The sequence below is a fragment of the Filicampus tigris genome, chromosome 6 (assembly GCF_054856515.1).
Source record: "Filicampus tigris isolate MCC_2025a chromosome 6, RoL_Ftig_1.0, whole genome shotgun sequence".
Classification (NCBI taxonomy): Eukaryota; Metazoa; Chordata; class Actinopteri; order Syngnathiformes; family Syngnathidae; genus Filicampus; species Filicampus tigris.
Window position 1 is genome coordinate 28,577,148 of NC_141222.1, and position 10,547 is coordinate 28,587,694.

Genomic DNA, 10,547 nt, shown 5'->3' on the forward strand with positions numbered 1-10,547 from the left:
CTAAGCAACTTTCAGGAGGAAGGAATCAACCCTGGCTGGCACACCAAATATACAAATGTCCTGAATTGCTTTCCGCCCTATGTCACTTCCTCCTTTCGCTATAAGGACGAAAGTCGATTCGAACGTCAACGCCCTATGACTAGTGACATGGCAGAAGCCCCAAAACAAACAAAAAAACAAAAGTATTGTTTAAACAAAATGAGATTGATGACCTCGTCGCTATTCATCTCTCACACAGCCACTGGAAATAGAAATGTCATTCAGTCCGACACGCAGGCCAGCGAGAGCTCAGGATTTCACCACACTACGCGCTGGCGTGCATGGGAAATGTGGTTGACTTTTGTCAAAACACTACCGCTTTTGTCCACACGGCGCCGCCATAATCAACAAAAACTGACATATGACAGTGTTGCTTTAAGATTTTATTTACTGTTTCCTGCCAGGGAAGTGTTAAAACCGTACAGTACTTGGTAGAAATGTAACATTTTATCAACAAAAACACAGTTGTCCCTATTGCCTCGAAAATGGTTTGAGCCTTCCAACCTCTTCTAACTGAGGTGCGCCAAGCGCATGTGCAGAGTATGGAGTCGTTTTGAGTGAGTCGCGCTAACTTACTTGAAACAAAGATGTGGCAACTGTGCTAACTCCCATCGATCAATCAGCGCATCATCGCCAGGGCTCGTTTCTGCCGCATTCAACCGTAGGTTACGGTTGATGTTGGTAGCTGATATTGTTTCTCGAGCCGGGAGGTAGTCCGACTGTACCGCTGTCCGGTTTGAATTGCGATGAGGGAAGCTGACCTTTGGCATGCGAAGGTGTTCATATTCAAGCCAAAGTGCGACTGACACTGGATGCCCATTATTGTTGAGACTCCTCTTTTGTTTGTGTGCGCCCCCCGATCGGATGTGTGCTCTAGCGCCAAAATCGCCGGCCCCCCGAAACGTCTGATACTGGATACATATAACGTTTCATGCGATAATGTTCATGTTTGAATGTGATACTATGATACGTTTGACGTTGGTTTGAACAGATAAGACGCCAAGTTTGACTTTGACGAAACAAAAGGATTCCTTTTGTTAACTTAGGACAATATTGTGGTAGAGCAGCTTGGCGACGTGGCGAGCAACAATGCTTTAGAAGATTAGAAAAGACTCATGCCGGATTTTTTTTTTTTTTTTTTTTTGCCATAGACAATTCCGAATATCTCTATCTACATTTCTGGTAATACCCATGATGCAAGGGCAACGCGCCTTAGTCCATGAAAACCATATTGCTTTTGCCTGTGACCACTGACTAGGATATCAAGCTCGCAGAAAATCACACCTGGGAGTTGTTGTGCGGTTGGATCGTCCAACCGTAACATGATGGAGACTAAATTGTATGTTTTTCATAAAGAACTGTGTCATTACTTTTCATCACTGAAATGTACGATGAAGAAAAATGCTGTGACATTATGTAGATTAGTAGAGAAGCTGAACCTTGCTGAAAAACCCTAGCGTGCCCCTTTATTCTTTTTTTTTTTTTATTAGTTTATGTATGTATTTTATTTGACCCATTTTTTTTTTTAGGCGGGGGGGTTGTGACCCTTTTTGAGGCTTGTCTGTCACCTTTTCTGTTTTATGTTAACAATGCACTATGCCAATATGTTTTGTACATTTGAAGTTCAATTAATTACAAAAAAATATTACGTTTAAACGTGGGGTTTATCACGCCATAATGTGACGTGATATTGATTTGATTTGATTTTTTTCCTGGCGTGGCAGCAATTCTTCTGTAGTTGGTGGATAAAAATAGAAGTAAATCCAACCCAACAAGGTAGTTGGATGGAAAGAAGCAACTTTGTAAATGGCAATCAGAACGCGGTGACGTGTGTGCTCGTGCGCGCAGGATTAAAGGGACGAGTGCGACATCGCACGCGAAACAAACGATCTTTGGAGAAGGAGCGGCAGCGGTCGGCCAGGCGGGAAGAAAGGCTCGCGTGGCTGTGACGTGACCGTCTTTATCGCGGGCGCGCGGGCGAGGCGCGCGTCCACGAGGGCAACATGATGGCGGGCCGCTGCTTTCTGACGACATAACGCCGACGTCGACACTTGCGTGCGAGCTTCCCCGCCGGCGCGTCTGCTTGCTCCCCCGCGTCGTCGTCGTCGTCGTCGCCGTTTCCAGCTGGCGAGCGCATCATGACCGCGGCCGCCAGGCGCCAGTCGTGCTTCCTGTGCGACCTGCCCCGCATGCCGTGGGCCGTCATCTGGGACTTCAGCGAGGCCGTGTGCCGAGGCTGCGTCAACTACGAGGGAGCCGACCGCGTCGAGTCGGTCATCGACGCCGCCCGCCAGCTTAAGCGGGCCCATGGCCTCCACGAGGGCCGAGCGGGGAAGCCGACGCTGCCGCTGCCGCTCACTGCCAAGGAGCTCCAGCACCCGGCCGGGGGAGAGCTCGCCTCCTCCCGCTACCCGCTGACCGACAGGCCGCCGCCTCGCCTGGGTCCGGAGTACCAGACGGCGTCCAGACTCGTCAACGGCTTAGCCAAAGCCGACGAGCCGCCCGAGCTGAACCGTCAGAGTCCGCCCAACCAGCGGCGGGGCGGCGGCGGCGGCGGCGGCGGCGGCCTGGTGCCGCTGATCTTCGTCGGCCACCCGCGCCCGCTGGACAACATGGCGGCGGACAAGGGCAGGAGCGTACGCGACCTCATGGCGGTGCACACGATCGACGCCAGGTTCAACAAGGAGCACGTGGCCGTCGCCTCCAAAACAGGTACGGTGACGTCACGACAACCGGAAGACATCTGATGTCTGCAGATTCTCCGGAAGGCCCTTTTTAAAAAATGTGTCTAATGCCAACAACTTCTCTGTTTACGCAGTCGAAGGCTTTTAGACTCGACCGTCTAACACTTCCGTTATTGTGCTCCAAATTACACAATCGTTCATTCTTGATGACTGTTGACATTTGTATTTAATTTGATATTTTTTTTCAAATGCTTCAAATCCTAACGAATGTCTTCGCTTTGCTCCATCTCGTGGGGCTGCCACATACCGCCCTCTGCTGTCAACCGAAATTGACGTCCAAGTGCCCTCAACATTCTGGCTCACCCGTTTACCTTTTTGGGTCACGTGGTGGTGGCAATTTGAGCCTGAAGGCACTTTGACCTCAATGTAAAATGACAGCAGAGGGCGCTGTGGGACAAAATGGCTACCCCCTCGCATGGATAAAAACGGGTGCATTCATCCGCTTATTTCATATCCATAAACATGTCAAATTTTGTAATTAAAAAAAAAAAAAATCACACTAATGGGACATCTTAAATGTGGAAACCTCATTCAGGTACTTAAAAAATTTGTGAAAGAAAAAAATGGACATTCGTGGTTTTCAGAGGACAGTGATTTAAAAAAAAAAAAAAAAGCGCTTTCAACTTGAGTTGCCATTTCAAAGTCCCCCCTCTCTTTCAGTTGCCAGCCGCTCTAGTTTTAGGGTTACGCTGCGGTCGCACGTTGCTTTCATTATGCTGCCGATTGGTCCGCGCATCCCACCAGGTGGATCAACACACCACATGCATGCGCATTCCTAATCTAATTGGCGACCCCGTAAAGGACACAAAAACAAGTTGTTCCTGTGTTTGTTGTTGATACTTTGTCAGATACAAGATCTGAAAATTGCTTTGAATTAAAACAGCAGCACATGCAGTTCATTGGATAAAACACAAACACTTCATAGAAAAGTTCACATTTATTTTGGCTTCGATTATCTCAATCAACTGTTAAGATGCCGACTATTTTGCCACTTATAATTGATGATTTGGATTTTAAAGGAGCACGGCAGAAATTGGAGAATATTTACCTTTTTGAATTTGGTTGGATTTTTCAAGCATTGGGACAATTTTAGATTTAAAGCATATTGGAAGGATTCCTTGATTTTCAAAAATAATCATGGATTGATTTGATAATAGATATGTTGTCAATTAAGCATTGCACCTCTGCCTTTAACAAAAGATGCATTGTAAAGTTGGAGGGAAGTATCGGTCGGGTCATCTCCTCATTTGAGCGCAACCTCCAAGCGGCTGTCCGTTGTTGTTTGTCATCGTTATTGTCGTCGTGGTGGTGGTGGTGGTGGTCGTCATCGTTGTTGTCATGGTGGTGGTCATTATTGTCTCCGTCGTCGTTGTTTTTGTTGTGGTCGTACTTGTCATTGTGTTCGTTGTTGTTGTTGTTTTTGTCTAGGGATAGACCGATTATCGGCACCAATATTCCGCATTTTGACAAATATCATTATCGGCCTTTTCAAAAAATCTGGTTGCTGATAAATCCATTTAAAACAGTGTTAACTTCAAGGAACTATTTGACATTTTCAGTTAATTTGCTAAGAGATTCTACTGGCCCTGGGGACCTCTGCACCTTTTTCTCTTTGTTTGAAATCAAAACAAAGATAAGTGATTGTCATTTTGAAATTATGGAGAACTTTATTTACTGCAGCAAATTATAGGTAGCTATTGATTGAGTTTCCATTGAACTTTGTAAGACTGCTGAGGACCATCGCTCCTGAAAAAAAGCATATCGGTCTGCCTCAATTTTTGTCCGTCTTTGTCGTCGTCGTCATTTTTGTCGCGCGGCTTGAAGCTTGCGCCGGTCAACGCGCCTCAAGTTGGCATTTCCCCCAGTTTGCCGGCAGCAATTTGGAGCCGATGGCTTTGCGTGACCCGCATACGTGTTAATTACGTGATAACGGCTGCCACTTTACTAACTCGTCGCCCGACGCGTCACTATATCAAATGGAGTACAGTAGCCGGATTAAAAGTACTATTCCAAGATTTCATGCGGTACTTGAAAAATTTGTCAAAATGTGCAACTGCAGAAATGCGTCTCTCCGGGGAAGACGCTAGCGGGCGATGGCCACCACACCGAATTCAGCCGCGCTCTGGTCCAAATGAAGGAAGTCGCGCCAACAGGCTCACGGCAACACCGCAAAAGTCGGATAGGGAAAAAGCTCGCCGGGATGACGTCACGGTTTCGCCACGTTGACGTCTGCCGTGCGCATTGCGAGGAAGGACAGAATTCGAGAAGAGGTTTTTGCCTTTTCAAGCTGGAAATGTCGTCCGTCCCTATGTTGAGTTTGTCACAGCTCATGGTGAAAACACTGTGAAGCACGTGAGGGCTTCTGACTCTTGTCATGTTGTATTGGCCTCTTCCAGAGAGGGGGAAGCACCCGCGCAGCATGAAGAGGAAGGCGTCGCCCGAGCCAGAGGGCCAAGGCTCGGCCCCCAAGTCCAACGGTGTCGAGGTACCGCCGTGGTTACCGTCGGCCAACGAGGCGCTCAAGACGACCGCCGCCGCCGCCGGGCTGCCCGGCTTCTCGTCCGCTCTCTCTCCGCCCGAGGCCGGCGCCGCGCCGCCGCACGTTCAGTCGCCCATCGCCGCCCTCATCCTGGCCACGGACACCGCGGGCGTGCCCAAAGGCGGCACGCCGCCGGGGGGCGCGTCGGGCGGCGGCGGCGGCATCCCGCTGTGCTGCACGCTGTGCCGCGAGCGGCTGGAGGACACGCACTTCGTCCAGTGTCCGTCGGTGGCGTCGCACAAGTTCTGCTTCCCGTGCTCTCGCGCCAGCATCAGGACGCAGGGCGCCGGCGGCGAGGTGTACTGCCCCAGCGGGGGGCGCTGCCCCCTGGCCGGCTCCGACCTGCCCTGGGCCTTCATGCAGGGCGAGATCGCCACCATCCTGGCCGGAGACGTCAAGGTGAAGAAGGAGCGAGACTCTTAGGAAGCAGAGTGTGCGCCTTGTTACCATGACAACCGTGGAGGCACTCGTAACCATGATGACGTCTGTGTCTTTTTTTTTTTTCTCTCTCTCTTTTTCTTTTTCACATTCTGTTTGTACATTTTCCAACATGACCAATGGCAGCAGGCACTTGGCCAATAAAAACAAACCTTCCTCTCAGATTGTGCGTGGTCGTGTGTGCGCTGCGCGTGCGTCTGCATGTTGCGAGTGTGCTGCGTACGCATGATGCAATCCCACCCGGCCTCCACTGTGTTTTGGGGTTGCATGTTAGGTGAACGCGTGGGTTATCTCGCTTGCTGCGCTCAGGCCGTGTGAGATAAGGGCGACTAAAATTAGCGCACAGGCACTAACTGTTTATGGCGGTGGCGGCGGCTGCGTCCGAGCTGCTTCTAGCGTCAGGGCCGAACGCCTTCCTTCACGTGTCGCGCGGCTGTTTGGAAATGCTCGTGAAAAGGTGAGCACTAAATGGCGCAATTCAAACGGACGTGCGCTCGCCGTGCAGGGCCTTACCATGGGATTCCTTTGTATACACTTTTTATTTTTACGGGGATGGTGTTTCCACGTTGCATCGCATTAGCGTGAAAATTAAAGGGAAAAAAATGGACACGTCTTTCAGCGATGACAAATATGTATGTGGGTTTATGTCTGTATGTGTAAGTACGTATATATTTGTAAAGTCGCTAAAGTGATTAGTGTATGTTAGCGTCCATTCAATCAGTGCACTAACACCTGTCAGCCTGGATGCCGTCTTGTCACTTATGAATTACTGAACAATGTGATGCCCGCGGGCACCAGATTGATCCAAAGGCTATTGCGGGCTACTCATCCGTGAGGGGCAATTTCGACTTTCTAGGAATGTTGCAGAAGTGATCGTAAACACTGGCAGAGATTTGGGACAACTAAAGTGTTGCATTTTGAATTTGACTCTGAGAAATCATTCATGGTCAGTCTCTTCAAATGAATGCACATCATTATTATCAAACATCATTAATTATTATCAAACATTCAGGCCCACCCATTAGCTACGTTCTGGCTCCGCCCCTGGGTCAGATTCATTTGGTATAATGGTTGGATTATATTAACATCGATTACAGTAGTGATTGACAAAAGTGTGGTACCAGTTCAAATCCCCATGTGCTAGGTGGGCGCCATCTAGTGGTTTTCATTGCCTAATCAGGTCTGTAGTATTTCATCTTTAAGAACGGTTTCATAAGTACAATTTGTCTAATTGTAATTACTTTCATCACGTTTTAACAAATTCATTTAAGTACATTTTTCCTGTGTTCTTATGAACAGTATTTTTGTTCAAACATTGCATAATGTTACAGCGTCTTACAATTATAATACTTTTCGGAATACATTCTTAGTGGAAGAAAAACGTAGTTTTCATAGATTTTTTAAATTCAATTAAATTTTTTTAAGAATAATCTTTTTTTTTCAACCCGTTTTGTATGGCTTTGTGTATTTTCCGCTAGGCGATCAGCGGACGACTAAAAGTCTGTGAAGGTGAGGGCCCGGGGTCCTTCCGGGGTCCTTCCTGTATTTCTCCCTGCACTGCTGCTGTCCGCTACCGTGAACAGGCGAGAAAAGGAGAAAAGGAGAAAAGCTCACCGTCGCCGTCGCCGTCGCCGTTGCCGTCGCCAGACGTACGGTAGCCGCTCTTGGGAGTTATGATGGTCGGGAAGACGAGCGCCATCGCGGCGGGAGTGTGCGGGGCACTCTTCGTCGGTTATTGCATTTATTTCGACCGGAAGAGACGTAGCGACCCCAACTTCAAGAACAGGCTGCGAGAACGTGAGTGCTGGTGTTGCTGACCTCGTCCTTGATCTTCTTCCTCAACCTTCGCGCTCACCTACTCTTTTTCGGACTGCTTCTATTCGACCGGCGCGGAGAGCTAAGCTAAGCTAAGCTAAGCTAGGCTAAGCTAGGCTAGGCTAGGCTAGGCGAGGCTAGGCTAGGCTAGGCGGACTTCCCTCACTTTCCGCATGGGTTAGTCTTTCCGGGACGCCACTACGGCTGTGACGTATAATTCGGGGCAAACATTCGGCACAGTCATTTTTTTTCCTGCCGCTACAGCGATTGACGGCATGACGACAGTGCAGTTTTGTTGCACTGGGGGAGGCTAATGACGACGAAGGCCATCTTATTGATGTGATTCCTTTCCACTTGTTAACTTGGTGCGCACTTTGACTTGCAGCACAGCACTTCTTCAGCGCTAGTTTGGCGCTATCTGAAGAAATCAAGCAATTTCGCTAAATGTGTGTGTGGTTTGCCAAGAAATGGATCAATTCAGTCGACAAACTGCCGAGTGTTGTTAGAAAGTGGCTTCAACTCAAAAATCACCAAAGAAAACATCGAGCAGTACATTCCTCAAGTGCAATTCAGTCGTATTTAATTTTTGAAGTGCAGTCAATCATTTTGCAGCGTTTGTGTGCAAACGTTCTTTCGGGTACCATCTCTGTTTCATTTGCGTGCAATATATTTGTTGTAACATTGCGCTCATTGCCCGACATTCATATTCAAGAGAATGTCGCTAAGTACTATGAGTCCATCTTGGCGTAATGAGGGTACTTTTGGTATTTCAGTAGATTGAAGAGTATTGTCTTGTGTATTTGAAGAAGTCCAACCAGGAGTATTTAGGGGACATTGTCCGTCAACACTTGGGCCTACTACATAACTGTGTTTGAGTGTCGGCGATGACGGTGCGACTTGAAGTGTGTTTGGAGAAGCACCGGCCTGGCTTAGCATAAAGATGCTAACGGGCGTTGTTGTCGTTTCAGGGAGGAGGAAGCAGAAGGTGGCCAAAGAGCGAGCCGGCATGGCCAAGGTGACTTGTGGTTTTCTGGGCGGAACCAAAGTGAAACTTGGATAACGTGTGTGCGCTTTGTTTGAACCGCCAGCAGCTTCCGGACCTGAAAGACTCTGAGGCCGTCCAGAAGTTTTTCCTGGAGGAGATCCAGCTGGGGGAGGAGCTTCTGGCCCAAGGTAACAAAAAAAACCACCAACGACAACAAGAGTTTGTCCGTCGGCCGCTTCCACGCCGTGGCTGCTGCGTTTTGCAGGTGACTACGAGAAGGGCGTGGACCACCTGACCAACGCCATCGCCGTCTGCGGGCAGCCTCAACAGCTCCTGCAGGTGCTCCAGCAAACGCTGCCGCCGCCCGTCTTCCAGATGCTCCTCACCAAGCTGCCCACCATCAGCCAGGTGGGCGACGCATCCACCCGGACGCCCGTGTTGGCGGCCCATGCCCGGTGCGGTTACATTTTCAGTCGCGCAACTTCGGGCCCGGCTGATTCGGCATCTCTTTTAAAAGCGACAAATATGGGCAGATTGAAAAAAATAAATAAATCGGTGCAAAGCGCTTCCGAAGCAAAAGCACAGCCGCCTCATGTCATCTTTGACAGAGTTGCATTTGGAACTCGCGGAAGGACAGCAAGAGAGAGTCTGAACAGCAATCGGATTGGCAAAGCGGATTTGGAAATATTATAAATATTGACCAATGAATCAGTTGGGCCCGAAAAATATCATTGAAAACACCTGAGATGGGCTAACAAAACTAGCGTCCGTGTCACACTTCTAACCTTTTTGAAGAGAGCTGAAGACAAGCAGTGCAGCAACACACGTCAACTGACAAACAAACAAACAACGATATATGTTCGTAGACAATGACGAGATTTCAACGTCTTTGTAAGAGAAGGCGGCATGGTAATTACCACTCGATTTAAAAAAAAATAAAAATAGTGCCTCTCCTGCATCTTTGATTGAAACAGTAAATAATAATCAATTCTGCTTGTGTGAAAGCCACGTGTCGAAGCTCTCCAGTTCTTTTGGGATGATGTTTCCAATTCTATTGATCTGCTACAGGGGCTGAGATAGTCCTTATTTTGTCGGTGGCAAAAAAGTCAGGTTTTCTAGGGTGACTCCAAAGGCGACCGGAGATTTGATTTCGAGAAATGTCTCACCAGGGGCTTCGGGCTTAAAGGAACGTCAATTCTTTGCATTCCGTTGAAGTATCTGATTACTCTCAGTTTTGATGATGCTGCGCTTTTTCCTTTTGATGACTCGTGACACGTGTGTGTGTGTGTGTGTGTGTTAGCGTATCGTGAGCGCACAGAGTCTGAGCGAGGACGACATTGAGTGAAGTGGGCCGTCCGTCCGTCCTCATCTTGCATCGTGGCGACACCCGATCGGTTGGACGCTCCATCTGGAAGCTCGTGCGACCGTTTCTTGTTTTGTCTCTCGTGTTCTTTTTGTGTCCATTTTTGACGTCCTGTTTTTGTCAACCTGCAGAGCAAACATGAAAGTAGGAATAAACTTTGTCCTTTGTGACCCGATCATTGACTCATTGGCATCTCGTCACCTTCCCAAAAGTCTGTGTTTTTACTTTTTGGGGAACCAAGTACCGATGACCTATTTATTCATCATTTCATGTCAGGGGTGGACTTGATTTTAGCAGCGGCGCCCATCATCCTGAGGAGATGTTTCGGCAAAACAAACATTTTTGTAATCCAAACGTGATTTCTGGGCCATCATTTGAAGAAGGTGACCACATGTGTTGATTTTACACCACCACTTAAGTTGGAGGTGTCACTCATTTCAACTTCAAGGAGATGTCATGCATTTTTTTTCACAGATGTCCAAGTAATAAAATCCATAACTCAAGAAATGCAACACATTTAGCGGAATTCTCAAACTAGCCTGTTTTTTTCGGTTTGTTTTTTTTTTTAATGAATTTTTGGGTGATTTATTTTTAAAATGTTGTAATTTCAATGTTTTTGGGTAC

At 48.0% G+C, this 10,547-nt stretch overlaps 2 protein-coding genes across 3 annotated transcripts; both read left to right on the forward strand.

The window, feature by feature from the left end:
• Positions 1–1,879: 1,879 nt before the first annotated feature.
• On the forward strand, positions 1,880–5,922 carry LOC147146623 (interferon regulatory factor 2-binding protein 2-B-like). Its single transcript, XM_086033376.1, has 2 exons — positions 1,880–2,751; positions 5,180–5,922. The coding sequence occupies exons 1-2, from the start codon at positions 2,178–2,180 to the stop codon at positions 5,743–5,745; spliced, it is 1,140 nt and encodes a 379-aa protein (XP_085889502.1). The 5' UTR covers positions 1,880–2,177; the 3' UTR covers positions 5,746–5,922.
• A 1,332-nt stretch (positions 5,923–7,254) lies between these two features.
• LOC147146624 (mitochondrial import receptor subunit TOM20 homolog) lies at positions 7,255–10,098 on the forward strand. 2 transcript variants are annotated; one of them, XM_086033377.1, is made up of 5 exons: positions 7,255–7,557; positions 8,544–8,590; positions 8,664–8,748; positions 8,826–8,968; positions 9,861–10,098. In XM_086033377.1, the coding sequence occupies exons 1-5, from the start codon at positions 7,434–7,436 to the stop codon at positions 9,903–9,905; spliced, it is 444 nt and encodes a 147-aa protein (XP_085889503.1). In that variant the 5' UTR covers positions 7,255–7,433; the 3' UTR covers positions 9,906–10,098. The 2 variants fall into 2 exon arrangements, with proteins under 2 accessions (XP_085889503.1, XP_085889504.1); XM_086033378.1 differs by having other exon boundaries at positions 7,268–7,557; positions 8,667–8,748.
• Positions 10,099–10,547: the final 449 nt, after the last annotated feature.